This window comes from Sorex fumeus, unplaced genomic scaffold, assembly GCF_029834395.1.
Source record: "Sorex fumeus unplaced genomic scaffold, SorFum_2.1 ptg000019l, whole genome shotgun sequence".
Lineage (NCBI taxonomy): Eukaryota > Metazoa > Chordata > Mammalia > Eulipotyphla > Soricidae > Sorex > Sorex fumeus.
This window is the reverse complement of record NW_026606076.1, coordinates 40,721,087-40,744,552: the sequence shown is the minus strand read 5'-3', so window position 1 is coordinate 40,744,552 and position 23,466 is coordinate 40,721,087. Positions and strand designations below refer to the sequence as shown.

At 54.6% G+C, this 23,466-nt stretch overlaps 1 protein-coding gene across 1 annotated transcript; it reads left to right on the top strand.

Moving 5' to 3' along the window:
- Positions 1-10,433: 10,433 nt before the first annotated feature.
- ZNF346 (zinc finger protein 346) lies at positions 10,434-23,198 on the top strand. Its single transcript, XM_056113129.1, has 7 exons — positions 10,434-10,612; positions 12,369-12,472; positions 14,142-14,234; positions 16,116-16,257; positions 19,422-19,640; positions 20,964-21,057; positions 22,633-23,198. The coding sequence occupies exons 1-7, from the start codon at positions 10,447-10,449 to the stop codon at positions 23,123-23,125; spliced, it is 1,311 nt and encodes a 436-aa protein (XP_055969104.1). The 5' UTR covers positions 10,434-10,446; the 3' UTR covers positions 23,126-23,198.
- Positions 23,199-23,466: the final 268 nt, after the last annotated feature.

Here is a 23,466-nt window from a genome sequence, read left to right as displayed (position 1 = left end):
GCCTCACCAAGTGTGGGCCCGCCTAATAAAGGGGGAAAAAACATAAACAACATAAACCCTTCTACCTAAAACAGAACCATGTACAGACTTCCAAAGAACCATAGCAAGTAAGGGTTCAGTAAAATCAGCATCAAGTAGAGACAGTTCACAGGTACAAATTCCAAAATGACAGAGTTTCCTGAGATCTAACTAGGCTTCCATCGGTCATTCTAAAAGCCAAGCAAGGCAGTAATCTAGGTTAAAGAGATAGTACAGCAATCAGGGTGCATGCCTAGCATGCACCTAACTCAGGTTCAATGCCTCACATCACATGCCTGCCCCGCCAGTATTGCCAGGTTTGGCCCTGGAGGACCCCAGTTCCAGCAGCATAGCCTGTGTATTACCCAGCACCACAGAGCCCGAACAGCATCACATCCTCAGCCTCCTGTGTTGAACTGCAGCAAACACTAGCTGACAATCACTGTTGGGGGGTCCCAAAGCCACCTGACCCCTACTTCAGAGTCTCAAAAGAAACAAGTCATTTGTCATCCCTTCCAAAGAGCTAAGCCAGCATGCAGAGGTCAATGTCTTATTTCAGTTGGGACCCAGCAAAATGGAGAGGTCACTAAAATAATGGCTTGTCATCAATTACTGGAACTGAAGCTGTGGAATTAATTACCACAAATTGTTTTCCAAACAGGAAAAGCTCAATGCTGACAAGTCTCTTCTTAATCATGCCAGCTGCAAAGAAAATGTCTCTGAAAGAATAGCATAAGCACAAAAGATGACCCTCCCCTATAATAAGATCTGTAATAATATTTTAATAATACCGTCATAATATCTAACATTATTACAATGACATTTACTTCACAGGTAGCATTCTTGGCAATGTCCTGGAAAATCTCCAAGTTGAGATCTTACTCTGCATTTTCTTTCAGTACATCCTTCATCTTGAGCTGAAGAACAATCACTGCCAAACTAATTTCAAATCGTGACATGCTACCTACCAAACTGTCAAAACTGCTTGGAAAGCTTGGGGGCACGAAGAACCTGAGCAACAGAGCCTTTCTGAATGACTGGCTTTTTACTCCTTAATCAAGAAGTGTGGGACCGAGCTCCTCACCAGACCGGTAGAGAGTTTAGTTACTGCCAGATTATGGAAAGGCGCACACACCCACAAGCATGCATACACACCTGAGGAGTTCTCACAAGCACACACCAGGAGTTATTCCCACTTTGTAATCAGCCTCAGTGTGTCTGACTGCCCATCTCTCTCTATAACACATGTTATGTTCGAGGTTGTTTTTTTCTTGGGGGGGGGGGGAACACCTAACCATGCCCAGCAGTTACTCCTGGCTGCTCTCAGGGATCACTAATGGCTGTGCTCAGGAGACCTTATGGAGTGCTTAGGACTAACTCTGGTCAGTTTCATGCAAGGCCATCACCCTACCCTCTATACTGCTGGACTGTTACTCTAGCCCAGGTATTTCCCAATAGAAGCCATTTTCTAGGTTGTCTGAAGACCATCTACCCACTGTTCACTGTAATTTGAAGACACTCTTTCGATCACTATTTTGCCTCTAGAGAAAGCGATTCCAAAATGTCAGTAATTGGGCCCAGAGAGAGGGTATAGGTGGTAAGGAATTTGCCTCGCAAGCAGCTGACCAAGGTTCCATCCCGGGCACCCCATAGGGTACCCCCAGTCCGGCAGGAGTGATTCCCTGAGCACAGAGCCAGGACTAAGCCCGGAGCACCACTGTGTATAGCAAAATTAATGGTCACGTGTGCATATATATATATATGGGCTGGAGCAATAGCACAGCGGTTGGGGCGGTTGCCTTGCACATGGCCGACTGGGGTGTGATTCCTCCGCCCCTCTCCGAGAGCCCACCAAGCTACGGCAAAGCCTGGCAAGCTCCCCATGATGTATTCGATATGCCAAAAACAGGAAAAACAAGTCTCACAATTTGTTGTGAGATGTTACTGGTACCCACTCGAGCAAATCAACGAACAACTGGAGGACAGTGCTACTATATATTTATTTGTTTATTTCTGTAAGTCAGTACGGACTTGGACTCTCAGTGTATGTCTGAATTCCCCCAACTGGCGCCTGCAGGATCAGTGACAAGCACGGCATCCTTGAGGGGGCAAAAAAACATCAAAGCAGAAAACTTTCTCTTTCCCACCCTCCCCCCAGGCGCTTCTAGATCTCAAATTCCAAGTGCCCAGCAAGGAGAACCTGGAGAGCAGGGTGCTTAAGAGTCCAAATCCAGTCCTCGGAGTGGATATACAGCCCAACGAGGAGGGCACCAACCGGGTTCAATCCCAGGCACCCCATAGGGCTCCGAACCGCCGGGTGTGTGGCCCCCACAAAACCAACTCGGCCCACTTGGTTTCCCTGCACCAGCCTCCACTTCGACGGTTCTTTTTTTTTTTTTTCTGGGTCACACCCAGCAATGCTCAGGGGTTACTCCTGGCTCTGCAGTCAGGAATTACTCCTGTAAGTGGTGCTTGGAAGACCCTATGGGATGCTGGGGATCGAACCCGGGTAGGCCGGGTGCAAGGCAAACGCCCTACCTGCTATGCACCAACTAGGATCAACTTCTCATCTGGGTTTAGAAACCCGTCCAGTCCCTCCACCCCCACCCCCCATTTCCTCCCGCTGTTCTCCTGCACGGGTCTGGGGGGGTGGGGGAAGAGGAAGACACAAGTGCTTACCCAGGCTTTTTTTTTTCTTTGGGGGTGAGGGGTTGTTCTAGGTGTCACCGGGCGAGGTTCTGGGTGTATTATTGCTCCTGGTGGCTCTGCATTCAGGGATCACCTTTCTGGCAAGGCTCGGGGGACCCTATGGGATGCCAGGGATCGAACCCGTGCAGGGCAAGCGCCCTCCCAGCCGGACTACCGACCCTCTAGAGTCCACCCCGCAACACCCCACCCCCGTCCCGCCAAAGCAGAAAGTAGGCAGCTGGAACGCAGGCAGCCGGGAGCGGCACCTCCGAGAGGCTCGCGGACACCCTAGGGCTGCGGCGACGTGGGGGGCGGGGTCGGAGGGGGGCGGCCCGGCCTGAGGGAGGCGGCGCCCGCGAGCACGCTTCACGCGGCTGCCCCCCCCACCGAGCGACCCCCCGGCGCGCCGAGGGCCCACCCGCCGTCCCGAGGGGCCCACGCGGCGACCACAAGGCCACCGGTCGCCCGGCAGGAGGCGCCCCCCCCCCCCGGCCCCGGCAGGTCCAAGGACCGGCCCGTTGCCAGCGGCGTCGGGAAGCCGCCCCCTCAGCCGACCCCCGAGCGTCCCCACCACCACACACACACACAAAACATCCCACAGCCTCTCCGGCATCCCCGGGCAACCCCCCTCAGACCGGCCGGCCGGCCTCGGCGCCCGTCGAGCCCCCTCAGTGTGGGAAGGCGCCGCCACTTCAACGTCCGGGGCTCGGGCCCGCCGGTCGGCCGAGACTCACCGGCAGCGGAGGCCGCGGTTCTCCGGGGCACGAGGAGGCGGGAAGCAGCAGATAACGCGGCCCGCAGCCGCCCACCCGAAGCCCCTCAGCCGCGCGACGCGCGAGGTGGGGGGGCGGGGGATCGCAGCGTCCGCGCGGCACGTCAGGCGCGCCCAGAGGTCGCGGGAAAAAGCGGCGCGCTCGGGACGGCGGCGGCGGCGGCGCGCGCAGGCGCACTGGCGAGCGCGGGCCTTCCGCGCGCGGACCAACCTGCCGCCGGGAGGCAGCAACAGCGTGGGCAGGGGCGGGGCCCGCGCCGGCGTCGTGCTCGCTCATTGGTCCGCGCTTATGTGCGCCGGAGCCACTCAGCGGCGGCGAAGCGGGAAAAGTCGCTCCGCCACGCGCTGGGAGATCAGGGGAAAATGATCGGCTGCCGGCGACGCCTTGAAAGTGGGCGGAAATGAACGGGTCCTTTAAATGTCCAAGTGTCGGGGGCTGGAGTGATAGCACAGCGGGTAGGGCGTTTGCCTTGCTCGCAGCCGCGACCCAGGTTCGATTCCCAGCATCCCATATGGTATCCCCAGCACGGCCAGGAGCAATTCCTGAGTGCATGAGCCAGGAGTAACCCCTGAGCACCACCAGGTATGCCCCCCCCTAAAAAAAAAAGAATAGCATATTACTACATGGTATAGAATATTCACACAATTAAAAAAAAGTTAACTGAATCTACTGGTATTTTCAACTACTGGATAGCTCTTAAAATAGGACATTGGTGCCAGAGAGATAGTACCAGAGGTTAGGGTGCCCAACCCGGGTTAAATTTCCCAAACATTTCTTAGGGCCCCCTAAGCCCTCCAGTAAGGTTCCCTGAGGAGTAAACCTGAGCACTAATAAAACACTGTCCTCCTGTTGTTCATCGATTAGCTCGAGCAGGCCCAGTAACGTCTCCATTTTTTGAGACTTGTTGTTACTGTGTTTGGCATATTGAATACTTCACGGGTAGCTTGCCAGGCTTTGCCGTGTGGGCAAGATACTCTCGGTAGCTTACTGGGCTCTCCGAGAGAGGCGGAGGAATCGAACCCAGCTCGGCTGGGCTGGCTGAGCGCAAGGCAAATGCCCTACCACTGTGCTATCACTCCACTAATCACGATCACGATCACGACCACCCTGTTGTTCGTCGATTGCCTCGAGCAGGTGCCAGTAACGTCTTCTTCGTCCTAGCCCTAATAGGTGTGATCAAAAATTTAAAAACCAGACTGCTCTGATTTGCACCAAGGGCTGCTTTAAATCCCAGTGTTCATTCACCCTTCGCTGACTTTTCCTCTCGTTTTACAAAAATTATGCTCAGGGAGCACAGAGATAGTACAGCAGGTAGAAGCCTATCTTACTCTGGGCCAACCGGGTACTATCCCAGCATCCCATGTGGTCCTCTGAGCATCCGCAGAAGTAATTCCTGAGTGGGGAACCAATAATAACCCCTGAGCATTGCCTGGTGTGCCTCAAACCACACACCCCGCTCAAAAAATAAAAAATAAAAATGCTTAGGGGTGGAGCCTGAAAATACTAATAATAAGAAAGGCAAAGCTGTTATTTGTCTTTCAGGTTTTGGGAGAGTTGGGGTTTTTTTTCTGGTCATATCCAGCAGTGCTCAGGACTCATCCCTAACCCTATCCTCAGGGATCACTCATGGTAATGCTCCGGGGACCATATGGGTCTAGTGAGACAAATGCCCAACTCACTGTGCCATCACGCTGGCTTGTTGAAGCCAGAACTCGCCGTTATGCCTGTGCACCTCACTACACCCCCCCACTCCCCTCAAGCTCCATTGTTAGAAGTAGCTTGTATCCTTGCTCCACCCCAAATACTTCTCGTCCTGCTTGAGAAAGCCCACCAGGACACAAGCTATCCTGTGTTCTCTCAGTCATGCATGAGCGAAAGCTTACACATAATCATGACCTGGGGCCAGAGACATGGTCCAGCAAGTAGGGCTTTACCTTGCATGTGGCCAAGTCGGGTTGATCCTCAGCATCCCATTTGGTCGCCTGAGCACTACTCAAAATGATCCCTGAGCACTGAGCCTTGAACACTGAGCCTTGAGCACTGAGCCTTGAACACTGCCAGTGTGACCAAAAAAAAAACAAAGAAAAACCCACAAGTGACCATAATGTGAATTTGTCCTTGGCTTCGTGTCAATTTCTCTATGGGGTGCGGGGTATGGTACTCGGGTTGACCACACGCAAGGCACACAGTGTACGATCTCGCTGAGCAAAACAATAGAAAATTTTAAATTATTGTCAGGTTATAGAACTAATATTTTTCTTCTTTTTTTGGCCATGCTAAGGATAAAACCCAGGACCTCACCCATGCAAACAAATGCTCTGCCTCTGAGTCACATCTGACCTAATAGCAATTTTTTTTTTTTGCTTTTTGGGTCACACCCAGCGATTCTCAGGGGTTACTCCTGGCTTTGCACTCAGGAATCACTCCTGGCGGGGTGCTCGGGGGGACCATATAAGATGCTGGGAATCGAACCCGGGTCGGCCACATGCAAGGCAAACGCCCTACCCGCTGTGCTATTGCTCCAGGCTCCTAATAGCAATTTTTAAAAGAAAGTTGCAGAGTTGGAGAGAGGGTACAGGAGAAAAGGCAGCTGCCTGTGAGATCTCCTAGGGGCTAGAGGCCAAGTGAAAATAGGCCATGGCAGAGCAAAAACAATAACAGATTATGACATGACCGCTGGGAATAGCAACTAGAGAATCTTGTAAATAAGTGACGAGAGAGAACAGAGCAAGAGTACAGCCTATAGGGCTCTTGCCTTACAAGTGGCTGACCCAGGTTCAAGCTCTGACATCCCATAGGGTCGCTCAAGCGTCGCCAGGAGTAATTTCTGAGCGCAGAGCCTGGAGTAACCACTAAGCATTGTCAAGTGCTCTCAAGTCCCTGAGAAGCCCCCCCCCCAAAAAAAAGAGAAAGGAGAGAGAAGAAAGGAAGGAAGGTAGGTGTCAAGAGCCTTATTAAGGATCCACAAAAAAAAAAAAAAATGGGTCCCTCAGAGACCCATGCCCAATGCAGACAGCTAATCCACAATGCTTGTAGGTGCCAAGGAAACAGAGTTTATAAATAGGCAATGACTAGGAGAGAAAATTTGTTTCACCCAGCAGTGCTCAGGGGTTACTCCTGGCTCTGCACTCAGGAATCACTCCTGGCACGGCTCAGGGGACCATCTGGGATTTGAATCTGAGTCAACCACGTGCAAAACAAGCTCCCTTCCCACTGTACTATCACTTTGACCCCATGAGCTGGAATATCTTTATGTGTTAACATGACTGGGGGTTGTTGTTGTTGTTGTTGTTGTTGTTCTAAGGGGTCCACACACAGCTACACGCTCAGCTTACTCCTGACTCTCAGCTCATGGATCACTCCTGGTGGTGATGGGAAACTATATTATATAGGGGACCAGAAATTGAGCATGGGACAATGGCGTGCAAAGCAAACACTTTACCTGCTGTATTATATCCCCAGCCCCTGACTTGAATGCACTTTTTTTTTTTTTTGCTTTTTGGGTCACACCCGGAGATGCACAGGGGTTATTCCTGGCTCATGCACTCAGGAATTACTCCTGGCGGTGCTCGGGGGACCATATGGGATGCTGGGAATCGAACCCGGGTTGGCTGCGTGCAAGACAAATGCCCTACCCGCTGTGCTATCACTCCAGCCCCTTGAATGCACTTTATCACTGTATCACTGTCATCCCGTTATTCATCGATTTACTCGAGCGGGCACCAGTAAAGTCTCCATTCGTCCCAGCCCTCAGATTTTAGCAGCCTCTCCTAACTCATCTTTCCCAAAGATTGAAGGCTCTTTCAGGGTCAGGGGAATGCGACTTGTTATTGTTACTGTTTTTGGCATATCGAATACACCACAGGGAGCTTGCCAGGCTCTCCCATGCAGGCAGGATACTCTCTGTAGCTTGCTGGGCTCTCTGAGAGGCATATATACATATTTCCCTCTATGATGATGGAATATGAAATATAATATATATATGACTTAGGTTAGTTCATGAAATTACCATAGAGGACAAATGAGAGGTGTCATGACAACCAGCAGTTAGGGACTCCATCCTGACCAAACCAATAGACAAATTTTCTCTTTTTTGGGGGGACAAGGGCACACCCATGGGTCCTCAGGATTGGAGAGACTATAGCAAGTAGGGCACTCGCCTTGCATGTGGTCAACCTGGGTTTGATCCTTTGCACCCCAGAGGGCCTCCTGAGTCTTGCTATGAATGATCCCTGACACTGCTTCCAGGTCACATGCCACCCTCCCAGCTAAGTGAGGGTGATTCCCCACCTACCCCCCAGACCAGTGCAGTCCTTGTCTCCTGCTCCCCCGGGGCTTCCTTCCAAGAAGGGGAAACACCCCTAGGTCTCTCATTCTGCTCCCTGCTGCTGAGGCTAAGTCCTCAGTAAACATTTAAGAAGTGGAGTGTGGGGACGGAGCAACTGTCTGGCAGGGATGGAGACCCAATGGGGTGCCCTGGGATCACCCAGGTCAGTCATATGCAAGGCAAGTGCCCTGCCCTCTGTGCTCAGCTGATAAAATTTTTAGTCTGAAGGAAAGCTACCCACATAGAGACTTGGAAGGTAGAAGAGAGAGAGGGGGAAAAAAATACTGAAAAGGAGACTAAGTAGAGAAATATAAGTAGAAATATAAGTAATATAATTACCATGATATTGATCATGATAATTTAAAAGCCACAACTAAAGTTTGTGGAATATAAGACACCCTGAAATTGAGATTATAAGGAAGCAGGAAGTGCTAGAGTTAAAGGAATTTAAGTTTCTAGTATGTTCAGGAAGTGTGAAAAGACTATTCACTGATGCACTGTGAGGAGCTCAGAATAGTACAGTGTTACCCTAGAATCTCTAGCGTAACCACCAAAAGAATAACAAGGGGCTGGAGCGATAGCACAGTGAGTAGGGCTTTTGCCTTGCACGCGGCCGACCCGGGTCCGATTCACAGCATCCCATACGGTCCCCTGAGCACCGTCAGGAGTGATTCCTGAGTACTTGAGCCAGGAGTAATCCCCGTGCATCACCGGGTGTGACCCAAAAAGAAAAAAAAAAGAAAAAAGAATAACAAGGGGATGGAAAGATAGTACAGTGGGAAGGGCACTTACCTTGCACATGGCCTACCCGTATTTGATCCCTGGCATTCTATACGGGCCCCTGAGCCCTGCCAGCAGTGATCCCTAAGCACAGAGCCAGGAGTCAGCCCTGAGCAATGCTGGGCGTGACTCAAAACAAACCAAAAAAACCCTCACATCCTGCTGGCTGCAATAAGAACTTGGCTTCTCTGCAGCCTGTGATAGGGAAGTTGTTTTGAGAATTTGAGCTTGTTCCAAATTCCTTGAGGTTGCTGTACTGGAATATTTGCTGAGAAATGGAAGGGCCCAGTGAAGATGATGCTGTGATATCCCTGGCCAGAGATCAAGGCTACATAGACTCAGGTGAGAGATGGAAGATAAAAATTCCATTTCAGTGGGTGCTGAAGTGTTAGTACAATCAGTACGGCATTTTTCTTACAAGCAGCTGACCCAGGTTTGATCCCCAGCAACCCATAGGGTCCCCTGAGCACACCAGGAGTAATTCCTGAATGCAGAGCCAGGAGTAATCCCTGAACACCACCGGGTATAACCCAAAATGCCGAAAACAAAAATCCATTTGGGGGCTGAAGAGATAGTACAGCAATTAGGGCACTTTCCTTGCATGTGGTCTACCTAGATTCAGTCCCTGGGATGAAGAGTTCTCTGAGCACAGGGCCAGGAGTAAACCTGAGAATCTTTGGGTGTGGCCCACAGACTTAAAAAAATCAACATTAACAGTTCCGTGTGACAATTTAGGGGTCAATCTGGGCTGGGAATGACTACTTCCAAGTAGCAACCATAAAACTTTCATCAGTGACTAGTTAAAAAAAAAAGGGGGGGTGCTGGAGCCTTTGCTTTGTACGGGGCTTACTGTGGTTCTATCCCCGGCTTCAGATATGATCCCTCAAGCACCACCAGGAATAATTCCTGAGTGCAAAGTTTGGAGTAACCCTGGAACATCGCCAGGTGTGACCCAAAAAAAGCCAAAAACAATCAAAACAAAACCAAAAAAAAATGACTAGTAAGGAAACATTTTTTTTTCTTTTTGCATCACACCAAGCAGTGCTCAGAGCTTACTCCTGGCTCTGTGCTCAGGAAATCTCTCCTGGAGAATTCAAGGGGTGGACCTTATGGGATGCTGGGGATCAAACTTGAGTCAACCAAGTGCAAGGAAAGAGTCCTACTCTCTCGGACTCCTAATAAGGAAACTTTGGAGCAAACTTTTTTGGATGCTGGGTCCCAGTTTCCAGACTCAATAAAAGGAGGGAGGGCTGGAGCAGTTGCACAGCTGGCAAAGCGCTTGCGGTGCACACGGCTGACCCGAGTTCGGCATCCCAGAGGGTGCCCTGAGCACTGCCAGGTGTGATTCTAGAGTGCCGAGCCATTAGGAGTCAGCTCTGAGCACTGCTGGGTGCGGCCCCAGAACCAATATAATGATGATGACGGGGCTGGAGCCCAGCGGGGAGGGCGTTTGCCTTGCACGCGGCCGACCGGGGTTCGATTCCCAGCATCCCATAGGATCCCCTGCGCACCACCAGGTGTAATTCCTGAGTGCATGAGCCAGGAGTAACCCCTGTGCATCGCCGGGTGTGACGCAAAAAAAAAATGATGATACAAAAATAAATAAGAGAGAAATAGGCCTCTGCAACGGGAAAGAGGGAACCGAGAAGCGGCAACGGTGGGTGGCGCCTGAAACCACCATCCCGGACGCGGGGAGACTGCGGGGCACAAGGCGGCCGAGCCGGCGGCGCTTAAGTCTCGCGAGATTTGCGGGCCGCGCGGCGCTCTCCCTCTCCCCCGCCCCCACCACCTCCCAGCCCACATCTCGCGAGGCCGCGCCTCCCAGGCGCCTCTCCGGGCCGGTTAGGCTCTGCGGAGAGGATGCAGCGTCCCGAGCCGGGCCCCGCGCAGGCCGGCGACGGCGGCGGCGGCGGCCCCGCGGAGGCGCCGGGGGACCCGGAGCCGGACGGGCCGCGCTGCGACCGCGAGAGGGCGCGCTGCTTGCGGGAGGCGGCGTCGGCGGCCCTGCCCGTGGGGAAGAAGGAAGGTGAGCGCCGCCGGGGGCGGGGGTGACCCTCGGGGTTCCGATCACACACCCCCAGCCCCCCGGCGCCCGGCCCGCTCCCCGGACTGGACGCGCCGGCCTCGGTGCCAGGGAACCTTGCATCTCGGTGCAAGCGGGAGCGCCTACTGTCAGGGGGCTTCTCCCGCTCTGGGGGTCCCGCCTGGCGTCTGCCCCCCGCAGAGCACAGCCGTGTACAGACGGTGAACCCTAGACCAGCGTTTGCCCCTCTTCTGAGATTTCGCCGGGGTACCCCCCCAGCCCCATTTTGGGGCCACACCTGGAGGTGCTCAGGCCCTTTTTTTTTTTTTTTTTTTACTTTTTGGGTCACACCTGGCGATGCACAGGGGTTACTCCTGGCTCTGCACTCAGGAGTTACCCCTGGTGGTGCTCAGGGGACCATATGGGATTCTGGGAATCGAACCCGAGTTGGCCGTGTGCAAGGCTAAACGCCCTACCCGCTGTGCTATTGCTCCAGCCCCGTGCTCAGGCCTTAAACTCTTTCCTGCCTCTGAGCTGCGGGGTGGGGGGGCCTATGGGATTCCGAGGATCAAACCCAGGTCAGGAAGGTCTGTGACCTGCTCGCTGTACTGTGGCTCTGGCCCCCATCCTCGGAGTCCCTTGCTCCCATCTCTTCCCCACACTTCCAAGGACTCTAGAAGCCTCAGTGTCCCCCCCCTCCACCTGGTGACTGAGCCCCCTGAGATCTGGGTAACTGGCTTCCAACTAGGGTGAAAGATCCTTTTTTTTTTTTTTTTTTGCTTTCTGGGTCACACCCAGCAATGCTGCAGGAGTTACTCCTGGCTCGTGCACTCAGGAATTACTCCTAGCAGTGCTTAGGGGACCATAGGGATGCTGGGAATCGAACCCAGGTCGGCTGCGTGCAAGGCAAAGCCCTACCCGCTGTGCTGTCGCTTAGCCCCCAAGATTCTTTCTCTGCATTTTTTTTCTTTCTTCCTGCCTTCCGCCACACACACCCAGCAGTGCTCAGGAATTTTTTTTTTTTCCCGCTTTTTGGGTCACACCCAATGATGCTCAAGGGTTATTCCTGGCTCTACACTCAGGAATTACTTCTGGAGGTGCTTGGGGGACCATACTGGATGCCAGGGATTGAACCTGGGTCGGCCGTGTGCAAGGCAAACACCCTACCCACTGTACTATCGCTCCGGCATCAAGTGCTCAGTGATTAATCCTAGCTTTGTGCTCAGGGATCACACCTGCTATGTTTGGGAACATATGGGGTGTCAGGGATCCAACCCAAGTCAGTCACATGCAAGGCAAGCACCTTACCTGCTGTACTATCTCTCCAGCCCCTATTTCTTTCTTTGTTTTTTTGGGGGGAAGTCACACCCGGCGATGATCAGGGATTACTCCCTGGTTCTGTGCTCAGGAATAACTCCTGGTGGTGCATGGGGAACCCCTTGGAATGCCGGAGATGGAGCCCAGGTTGACTCCAAGCAAGGCAAGTGCCCTCCCCACTGTTCCATTGTGTCAGTCCCTCTTTGACTGGTTCTAACCCTTGCACTGCATATGTTCCCCCCGAGCACTGTGAAGAGAAGCTGAGCACTCTTGGGTGTGACCCATCCCCTCCCCACCTCCCGGCCAGAAACATGTCAGGAATCACTAAATAGTATAGGGAGATGGAGAACCTGGCCGGTGCATCCAACATCTGGTCATTGCTAGAGCGCCCCCTATGGGCCACACGTGGCTCACCCATTGTTCCTTCCCGTTTCTGCTGCAGTGGAGAACATGATCCAGAAGAACCAGTGTCTCTTCACCAACACCCAGTGTAAGGTCTGCTGCGCCTTGCTCATCTCTGAGTCCCAGAAGCTGGCCCACTACCAGGTAGGCCACTGTGCCTTCAGAAGGTCCGGCTCCCCCAGCAGGTGGCCTTCAGGTTTCTGAGTTCAGCTTTCTTCCCCAAGTGAGGATCATTCTGCTGCGTGTGTGTGTGTATGTGTGTGTGTGTGTGTGTGTGTGTGGGTTGGGTGTGGTGGCAGGGGAGAAGGAGGGACACACCGACGATGCTCAGGGCCCCTATGGGATGCTGGGGATCAAACCCAGGTCAGCTTCATGCAATGCAAGCATCCTCCCCACTGTTCTATTGCTCCAGCCCTAAAGATCATTCTGCTTCTAACTTTCATTCTGGCTTACTAGAGTAGAAAGTGTGTTGGTTTTTGGTTTTTTGTTTGTTTTTTGTTTTGTTTTTTTGTTTTTGTTTTTGTTTTGCTTTTTGGGTCACACCCAGCGTTTCACAGGGGTTACTCCTGGCTCTGCACTCAGGAATTACTCCTGGCAGTGCTCAGGGGACCATATGGGATGCTGGGGATCGAACCAGGGTCGGCCGCATGCAAGGCAAACGCCCTCCCTGCTGTGCTATCGCTCCAGCCCCAAAAGTGTGTGTTGGGCTGGAGTGATAGTCCATCAGGGACTTGCCTTGCATGCAACCGACCCAGATTCGATCCCTGGCACTACATAGGGTCCCCTGAGCACTGCCAGAGTGACCCCTAAGTGCCAAGCCAGGAGTAAATCCTGAGCTCTACATCCAGGTATAGCCCCCCAAAAAAAACAACAAATAGGAAAGAAAGTATGTGGTGGGGTTTTTTAGAAACTCCACTTTAGGGACTGGAGAAGTAGTACAGTGGGGAGGGCATTTGCCTTGCACACAGCTGGCTTGGGTTTGATCCTAGCACCCCCTTGCCTTCCAGGAGTGATTCCTGAGTGCAGAGCCAGCAGGAATCCCTGAGCAATGCCAAGTGTGGTCCCCAGACCCCCCCAAAAATAAAGAAACCCCACTTTGTTTTGTTGGTATGGAGGCCACACCCGTGGTGCTCAGGGCTTTCTCCTGGCTCTTGCATTCAGGGATCACACATGGAGGTGCTCTGGGATAAGCAGTGCCAAGGATCAAACCCAAGTCTGCCATGTGCAAACTATACTCTCTCTAGCTCAAGAAATACCACTTTGGATCACTGCTTTTGGGCAAGAACCTTCATCCTCGTCAGCCTCAGCTTTCTCATCTATAACCCAGAGATGATGAGGTCTGAGAGCTTGTCCAGGGGTTAGGGCCCTGGTTCAAATCTCAGGCACAGTAGAGTCCCCTGAGCACAGCGAGGAGGGCGCTTGCTTACCTTGCATGCAGCCGACTCTAGTTCAATCTCCAGCACCCAATAGGGTCCCCTGAATGTCGCCAGGAGTGATCCCTGAGCACAGAGCCAGGAGTCCACCCCTGAGCATGCCTCTTGTGGACCGAAAGCCCTCCCCAAATAGAAAGAGAAGAAAAAAACTAGAAATGATACTTTTCCCAGCAGAGACTGTGAAGATTCGATTTGACAGTATTGACACCCCCTAGAAGAGAGAAAGAGAGAGAGAGCACGCGAGAGAATGAGAGTGAGAAAGAGAGAATGAGTGAGTTTTGTGTGGCTAAATCCAGGGCAACGCTTGCAGGTGTTTCTAAGAGGCCCGTGATCAGAGCTGGCCTGGGGCCCTCGGTGATCTCAGCCCTGGATTCTTGCAGAGCAAGAAACATGCGAACAAAGTGAAACGCTACCTCATCATCCACGGATTGGAGACCTTAAAGGGGGATGCGAAGAAGCTGGATTCCGACCAGGTAACGTGGCTGCTGGGGTGGGCCCGCTCCGCTCGCTGGCCAGGCAGGGAAGTGGGCGAGCGGAGCAGCTGCACTCAGAGGGCACCGGCCTGGGAGTATTTGGTTTGTTTGAGGTCACACGGGGCGGTGCTCAGGGCTGACTCCTGGCTCTGCGCTCAGGGATCACTTCTGGTGGGGCTCAGGGGACCCTGTGGGATGCCGGGAATCGAACCTGAGTCAGTTGTGTGCAAGGCAAATGCCCTCCCTGTTGGACTATAGCTCCAGCTGTGTCTGCCGATCTGGGACTGTCTTTCCACTTCCCTGAATCCTTTTTTCTTTTTTTCTGAGAAACAGGGGTGCTGGGCCTTGTATGTGACTGTTTCCACTGAGCCCCATTTAATCCGTGGAACCCCAATAAGGTTCCCTGAACACCACAGGTGTGGCTCAAATCCCCTCCCCCACCAAAAAAATAAAATTCAAATGAGAATACCACTTAGGAGTGATAGTGATAGGATGCCACTTAGAGTGATAGGGTAGGGCAAGTACTTGCCTGCATGCGTCCGACCTGGGTTTGTTCCCCACCAACACCCCATAGAGTCCCTCAAGTACTGCCAGGAGTGATCCCTGAGCGCACAGCCAGGAGTAAGCCCTGAGCAGTGCTGACGTGGTCCAAAAACAAGCAGAAAGAAGTCATGGCCAAAGAAGTTGCCATGACTCGCCTTTTAGGATTTTTTTCCGACCTAAAATAAGAAAAGCAGCTGAACTAGGGTCAGACCAATAGTGCAGCAGATTGGGCGCTGGCCTGTGACTCAGGTTCTATCCCCGAATCCCATAGGGTCCCCAAGCCCACCAGGAGTGATCCCTGAGAGCAGAGCCAGGAGTAAGCCCTGAGCCCTGGCAGGTGTCGCCCAAAAACCAAAACGAAAGAGAAGTCATGCCCAGACACTGCCCTTGAATTTCCACTGGAGTTTCCCAAGCTCAGATATTGTCCCTGTGGGTTCCGGAGTGATGGACCAGAGTCCCCTGGGCACACTCCAGGATACAGTTCGAACGAGGTAAAGGAAGGATGGTTCTCAGATACTCGCCCTGACTGTTCCAGTCCATGTTTTCTTAAGAAAAGATACCTTTGGGCTGGAGCAATAGCACAGTGGGGAGGGCGTTTGCCTTGCACACGCCCAACCCAGGTTCGATCCCCAGCATCCCCTATGGTGGCCTGTGCACCGCCAGGAGTAATTCCTGAGTCAAGAACCAGGAGTAACCCCTGAGCATCACTGGGTGTGACCCCAAAAGCCAAAAAAAAAAAAGTCTTGGGGCCAGAGTAGTAGGGTGCTTGCCCTGCAACCCGACCCAGGTTTCATACCTGGCATTCCAGAAGGTTCCCAGTTCCCAGCCAGGAGTGAGCCCTGAGCAGCTCTGGATGTGGCCCCAAATCCTCCCTCCCTGCCCCCAGCAAAAAAAAATTTTAAAATGCCAAGCATAAGATATGCTTTCTTTTTTTGCATTTTTGGGTCACACCCGGCGATGCTCAGGGGTTACTCCTGGTTCTGCACTCAGGAGTTACTCCTGGCGGTGCTCAGGGGACCATATGGGATGCTGGGAATCAACCCAGGTTGGCCGCGTGCAAGGCAAACGCCCTACCCGCTGTGCTATCACTCCAGCTCCAGGAAATGCTATTTAAAGCACATGTCCAAGCCTCAGCCAACATCCCCCGGGCAGGTAGGAAGAGGGTTCCCAGGCGCCGCTGGCTGGAACCCCCAAGTCCCACCAAAGGCAGCAGGAAGTGGGAAGAAGGAGACCCGTGAACTGGTCAGGCCCGGGGACCCCATAACTGGAGCTGGACAACTAGAGGCTGCTGGGACGGCGCAGGGGTGCAGCGTGCGTGCATGTGTGCTCTCCCCACAGGGCCCCGGAGGCAGAGACCAGAGCCAGTGCTGCCCGCTGTGCAGTGCCACCTTCTCCTCACCTGCTGTGGCCCGCTCACACTACCTGGGGAAGACCCACGCCAAGAACTTGAAGCTGAAGCAACCGCCCGCCAAGGGGGAAGGTACTGGCCCTGCCTGCTGAGTGCTTCCTGCGGACTGCTTCCTGCTGAGTGTTTCTTGCCTGCCGAGAGCCGGGGGCTGGGGGGTGCCTGGGAGGCTCAGACCCAGAGAGGCGGGCACAGCTGTTGAGCATCCTAGTGAATAGCCACGAGGCCCCGCTGGAGTGCCGTGCCCGGAACCCCGTTTCGTTTGTGTTGTGCTGGGGCCACACCCTTGGGGGCTTGGAGCACCTTCTAGGGTGCCTGCCTGGGCCCTACTGCACGAGGCAAGGGCCTCTCCGCTCTGTCCTGACTCTCTGGGCCTCTCTTCTTGTGGTTCTGTTGATGCTCCTGCCTCTGACTTTACTGCCTGCTGGCCCCAGCGCTCTCTGGCCTCTCCCACTGACCTTTCACCTCCAGCCAGCCCCCTCCCCCCCCCCAGTTCCCACCTGCTCCCCACAATGGAAGCTCTGGCCAGGACCTTTCCCGGCCCCGGCCACACCCCCAGCCCCTTTGATCCTCCAGGCTCCCGGTCCCCTTGGCCCATCAAAGCGCAGCACGGGCCCGCAGAGTAACAAGACAGAATTGTCCCTCCATCCACAAAAACCATGTGGGTGGAAAACAGTTGTGACATGCAGGGTCGGCCATGCCACTCCGGCCCAGCGGGACCCACGCCTCTGGTCCCAGCTGCGGCCACCTCCCCCCAGCAGGGACCCTGCCGGGAGCCCCTTCATGGAGTCCCTTCATGCAGCAGCCCTCGCTCCGCGCTTTCATCTCCTTCACGCCCAGCCCTTCGGAGGTGCCTCACCTCCAGCACCAGCAATTAGGCCATAGTGAAAGTGCTTTGATCTCGACTTCCTCCATCTGGTCCAGGTCGTGGCTGCTCTCTTTCTGGCCAGCACGCAGCCATCTGAGCTAGCCTAGCCATCTTTTTCTTTTTTTTTAATTTTTATTAGTGAAACACCATGAGGTACAGTTGTAGACTTACAAATTTTTGTGCTTGGGTTTCAGTTATACAATGATCAAATACCCATCCCTCCACCAGTGCCCATTCTCCACCACTAATGATCCCAGTATCCCTCCCACCCCCTCATCCCCCCATCCCACCCTGCCTCTGTGGCAGGGCATTCCCTTTTATTCTCTCTCTCCTTTTGGGTGCTGTGGTTTGCAAAATAGGCATTGAGTTAACCTACCCATCTTACAGGGTTTTTATTGGTGCCATGAAAACAAGACCAGATTTTTTTTTCTTTTTGGGTCACACCTGGTGATGCTCAGGGGTTATTCCTGGCTCATGCATTCAGGAATTAATCCTGACGGTGCTCGGGGGACCCTATGGAATGCTGGGAATCGAACCCGGATTGGCCACGTGCAAGGCAAGTGCCCTACCCACTGTACTATAGCTCCAGCCCCAAGACCAGATTTTTTTTTTTTTTGAGGCGGGGGTCTGGAGCGATAGCACAGCGGGGAGGGCATTTGCCTTGCACGCAGCCAACATGGCCGACCCAAGTTCGATTCCTCCACCCCTCTCGAAGAGCCCAGCAAGCTACCGAGAGTATCTCGCCCGCACAGCAAAGCCTGGCAAGTTACCCGTGATGTATTTGATATGCCAAACACAGTAACAAGTCTCACGTTACTGGGCCCGCTCGAGAAAATTGATGAACAGCTGGAGAACCGTGACCCTTTGTGGCGGGGAAGGGACCAGAGTGACAGTACAGCCTTGGGCCAGAGTGACAGTACAGTGGGTAGGGCGTGTGCCTTGCACGCAGCCAACCTGAGTTCAGTCCCCGCATCCCATATGGTCCCCAAGCACTGCCCAGAGAAATTGCTGCGTGCAGAGCCAGGAGAAACCTCTGAACATCGTCGGGTGTGACTCAAAAAGCAAAAGGAAAGAAAGGAATGCCATGCCTCTCCTCAGACCCAGGTCTAATTTCATAAACCAAGAAACCCCCTCGCCCCGCCCCCCGTGAGGCGTGGAAGTCACAGGGACCCCAGTGGGACTGTGGACTGCAGAGGGGCAGCTGGCGCGGCACTGGCCTTGCACTCAGGATGTCCAGGATTAATCCCCGGCACCCACTAGGGTCCTCAACATCGCCAGGTGGCCCCAAAACGAAAAGGGAAACAAAGCGAAAGAACATCCCGGTCAGGACGGTCAACATCAGGCCGGAGACAGAGCTCAGCAGGCTGGGCAAGGACCCCAACACTGTGTGATCATCGCCTCCTTTAGCACGGGGGTCAGCGGAGGAGCACTTAATTGACCATGGCCCCACAAGCACAGAGCAACCCCCTCTAGCAGACTGGAGAGAGCGTGGAGCGCCCTTGCCTTGCACACAGCAAACCCAGGTTCGATTCCCAACACCCCATAGAGTCCCCCGAGCCCCGCCAGGGACAGTCCCTGAGTGCAGAGCCAAGAGTCAGCCCTGAGCACCACCGGCTGTGACCCCAGAACAAAAAGAAAAAGAAACTCCCATAGTTCAAAATGCTGCGCAGACTCCACCCTTCTTCTTGCCTAAGCTCGAAAGTGCTTGGCGGGCCGGAGTCACAGTGTGTGTGTATGGTGCGTCTGTGTGTGTGGAGTGTCTGTGTGTGGAGTGCATCTGTGTGGTGTGTGGTGTGTGTATGTATATGTGTAATACGTCTGTGTTTGTGTGGTGTGTGTGTGTGTGTGGTATATCTGTGTTTGCTGTGTTAATATGCATGTGGTATGTCTGTGGTGCATCTGTTTGCTGTGTCTGTGTATGTGGTGTGTGCGCATGGTGTGTGTGGTGTGTGTATGTATGATACGTCTGTGTATGTGTGGTGTGTGTAGTATGTCTGTGTGTTTGCTGCATTTGTGTATGCATGTGGTACGTCTATCTGGTGTGTCTGTGTGTGGTGTCTGTCTATGTGGTGCTTCTGTGTATGTGTGTGTTGTGTGGTGCATCTCTGTGAGTATGGTGTGGGTGGGTATGTGTGGTTGTGGTGTTTGTGTGGTATGTCTGTGTGTGGTGTGTGTGTTGTGCATCTCTGTGTGTGTGGTATGTCTGTATGTGTTTGCTGCATCTGTGTATTCATGTGGTACGTCTGTCTGTGTGGTGTGTCTGTGTGTGTGATGTGTCTGTGTGTTTCTGTGTCCCGCCTTTCCCTTCCTCCAGCCCCCAGGCCCGTCGGTTGGTGGCGTCCGCAGTGTCTTTCTAACCCTCTCTCCACAGCTCTGTCAAAACGTCTGGCCGTCCCTTCCCTCGGGGCCTCCCACTCCCAAGAGGCCCCAGCCCCCGACCAGTTCTGCAGCGTCTGCCATGCGGCCTTCAATGACCCGGCCATGGCGCAGCAGCATTACCAGGGCAAGAAACACCGGAAGCAGGAGACCAAGCTCAGGCTCATGGCCCACTATGGGCGGCTGGCCGGGCCCATTTCCACCGGCTCCTTGGGTAAGTGGGTCCTGCCTTCCCGAGCCTCTTGGCTCTGCGTCCCCTCCTCAGGCTTCCAGGAGCCCAAGTTACCAGTCCAGAAGCCAGACAGGAAACTGAGGGGCCGGAGCAATAGGCCATTGGGGAGCGTGTTTGCCTTGCACACAGTGACCCTGGATCAGTCCGCAAAACCCCATAGGGTTCCCCAAGCACCACCAGGAGTTTTTCCCTAAGTACAGAGCCAGGAGTAACCCCTAACCCTCTGGGTGTGACTCCAAAACAGACAGGAACCAAAAGACAGGAAATTGACATCCATAGGCGGTGAGCCTCACTGTGGAATGAATGAACGAAGGAACAAATGAATGAACAAAGGGGCCGCTTTGTACACTCTTCATAAACAAAGACTTCCTCCAGCCCCCAGACCTGTCGGTTGGTGGCATTCAGTGTCTGTCTAACCCTCTCTCCACAGCTCTGTCAAAGCGTCTCGCCCGTCCCTTCCCTCAGGGCCTCCCACTCCCAAGAGGCTCCGGCCCCGACCAGTTCTGCAGTGTCTGCCATGTCCCGGCCCCCTCTGGACCACTGTTAGGTTTCCATTTCCCCTGAGAATCCAACAGACAGATGTCAATAAGAATTATCCTGGGGAGAAGAAGTCAGTCCGATGAGAAACAGTCCGATGTTCGATCCCTGAGCACAGCCAAATGTGACCCAAAACAAAAAGAAAAGAAAAACTGAGGCCTGGGGGCCAGAGCAATAGTACAGCAGGGAAGGCTCTTGCTTTGCACATGGCTGGCCCGGGTTCGATCCCCATTATCCCATATGATCCCCTGAGCACCTTCAGGAGTGATTCCTGAGTACAGAGCAAGGAAACAAACAACAACAACAACAAATGCAAAACTGAGGCTAAGAGGAAGAGATTTAACCGGAGCCCTGAGCTCAGACCCACTTCCGGGGTCCTGGAGCAGTGCTCTCTCTCCCAGATACTGTAACTGTATCAAAGGCTCACCCTAACCCAGCTGGGAACCCCCTAGACCCTGCCACCAGACAGGCCTGCTCAGGAGTCTTTGTCAGGGCCAGTGGAAGGAGAACAACGCCTTCCCAGCATGCACTGCGGGAGGGGGCCTCCTTCCAGAGGCAGGAGCTGCATCTCTGGGTAACTTCCCAGCTGGGGTGGGACATACGGGGCACCACAAAGACCACCTCTGGGCCAGGCTGCAGGCTGGGAATGAGGGCCCCCCTTCTCTCCTTCCCACCCTGATGCTCACAAGAGTGCCCAGACTGGCTGGCAGGTCCGTCCCGCTGTCTCGCTCTCCCGCTAACCAACGCACATCGGTTTTGCTGTTTCAGCCGGGAAGGGTTATCCCTGCAAGACCTGCAAGATTGTGCTCAACTCCATCGAGCAGTACCAGGCTCACATCAGCGGCTTCAAACACAAGAACCAGTGAGTAAGGGCCCACCCGCGACGCTGCTGGGGCAACCCCCAACCCCAAGGCCCTCCAGCCAGCCTTTGTTAGATCTTACCCTTCCCAGAGACCAGCGTCTCCGTGGGACATGGGGGGAGGGGGGATGCAGGCCTCGGGTTAGAAGCGTTGCTCGTGTCCTGGTGGTCTCCTGAGAGCATGGGGCTTCCCCGATGTGGGTGGCCAGGGAAGTTTCTGGGGTCTCCAGTCAAAGAGCTCTGCTGCTGTCAAGTCTGGGACGGGAGCTCCCCCTACTGGATGGTTCTGACTATCACCAGCCTCTTTTTTGGTTTGGTTTTAGTTTTATTGGGGCGGGGGGCACACCCTGCAGTGCCCAGGGCCTCCCTCTGAGTTCACAGATCACCCTTAGTGGGGTTCTGGGGGGACCTTGTGGGGTGCCAGGGGTGGAACCCAGGGCAGCCACGTGCAAGGCCTTCCCTGCCATACCATCTCTCTGGCTCCTGACCAGGTTTGCATATGTGTTTCGGGGGGGCCCCAGCTGGTGGCATTCGGGTATTCCTCCTGGCTTGGTGCTCGGGGGTGGGAGTGTCCCTCCCCAGGGCCTCACGGGACCCTGAGGTGCCGGGGATTGAACTCGTGCATGCAGAAGCTGCGCTGCGGGCTGGTAACCGGGGCCTTCGATTCATTGAGCAAATCCTGCCTGGTGTGTCGGAGAAACAGTGAGTACCCGCAGCTCGGAAGGGACCTAGGCTCCAGGGATGCCCACTGGCGGTCACTGGGGGCCACATTCACCAGCACTCAGGGCTTAACTCCCAGCTCTGCTCGGAAAATCAGTGGGGGGGTGACCTTATGGGATGCTGGCGACCAAGCTCAGGTCGACCGCATGCAAGGTCAGCACCTTAATCAACAAATCCCGCTCCAAGTCTGGAGAGAGCTCAGCCAGGGTGCTCGCGCATGCACGTGTCCCGCTGCAGTTTGAGTCCCTGGCACTGCACCGCCCAGGGGTCGCTCCTGAGCTCAAGGCTGGAAATAGGCCCTGAGCACCCCTGGGTGTGGCCCCAAGCCTCCCCACCCCCTCAAGAAAAAACAAAAACCATCGTTGGGGGTGGTTGGTACCCAGAGAGTGGGATAGACTGACAGTAGATCCACTGCAGATTTGGGGTGCAGGGGAGAGGGGTGTGCAGTGCCCAGTAGGCAGAGTCAGGGTTGGAACAGTTGGGGAGATGGTCAGCGCCCCGAGAAACTGCTGCAGGTCATCCTCGCCCTCTTTTGGAACTTCTGTTTCCTCACAGAAAGTGGGGGGGCCCCCAAGAAGCTAGGGAGATAATATGGTGGGTGAGGCGCTTGCCTTGCACACGGTTGACCCAGGTTCGATCCCCGGGTCCCCCTCTGGTCCCCTGAGCACCGCCAGGAGTAATTCCTGAGTGCATGAGCCAGGAGTGCGCCCTGAGCATCGCCGGGTGTGGCCCAAAACTAAAACAAAAACATGGTGACCCAGCCAGAGTTGCCTCTAGGGTGGAAGAGCGTGTGGGCAGTGGAGTCCAGAACGGTGTCCCCCTACTGACCCCCTTGCCCCTTTCCTCCCCACACTGCAGGTCCCCCAAGACCGCGACTGTGCCCCCAAGCCAGAGCCCCACGCAGGAGCAACCCCTGGAGAAAGACTTGGCCACTTTGGAAGACCAGAGGCTCGGCCCGGCCCCGCAGGTGGGCGGCGAAGAGAGCCAGGTTGCTGAGACAGGGGGCCACCTCAGTGCCCCTGCTCCCTTTCAGCCTGGAGCGCCAGGCTGGGCCGAGGCCTCCGACAGATCTTGCACCCCCACCCCCTGGTCTCTGCGGGGCAAGGGTGCTGGCAAGGGGAGCAGGGGTGCTGGTGTGACCCAGGACCTGGCGGGGCCACCCAGGAGCACACCCTGGAGCCCACAGGCCGCGTCCGCCCCGTCCAGCCAGGACCCTGTCGCGGCCCCTGCAGAGCTGAGCCCGCCCAGTGCCCTAGGAATCACCGGCCAAGCCTGGGGTGCCCACGCCGAGCCGGGGGCATCCACGCCGAGCCCGGGCAGGACAGGACAAGTGGCAGCGGCCGCCAAGTGATCTCGTGGAGCTCCTAGCACCACCCCCATCCCACCCCGCACCCCTCACTCCAAAAAAAAAAAAAAATAGCTTTCTATGGAGCTGGAGCGATAGCACAGCGGGTAGGGCGTTTGCCTTGCACGTGGCCGACCCGGGTTCGATTCCAGGCATCCCAGAGGGTCCCCCGAGCACCGCCAGGTGTGATTCTTGAGTGCAGACCCAGGAGTAACCCCTGTGCATCGCCAGGTGTGACCCAAAAGGAAGAAAAAAAAAAAGAGCCTGGAACCCCACAGGCCGCTGATCTGAAGCCTTGGGGTGGGGGTAGACCCGGCCTGCCCAGCTGTTTCTATCCTGGGGAATGT

Excerpts from the sequence above, each read along its gene's own strand:
- ZNF346 (XM_056113129.1), top strand. The coding sequence starts at position 10,447 with ATGCAGCGTCCCGAGCCGGGCCCCGCGCAGGCCGGCGACGGCGGCGGC. Across the intron at positions 10,613-12,368 it reads GCCCGTGGGGAAGAAGGAAG|TGGAGAACATGATCCAGAAG; the intron begins GTGAGCGCCGCC and ends TTTCTGCTGCAG. Across the intron at positions 14,235-16,115 it reads AGAAGCTGGATTCCGACCAG|GGCCCCGGAGGCAGAGACCA; the intron begins GTAACGTGGCTG and ends CTCTCCCCACAG.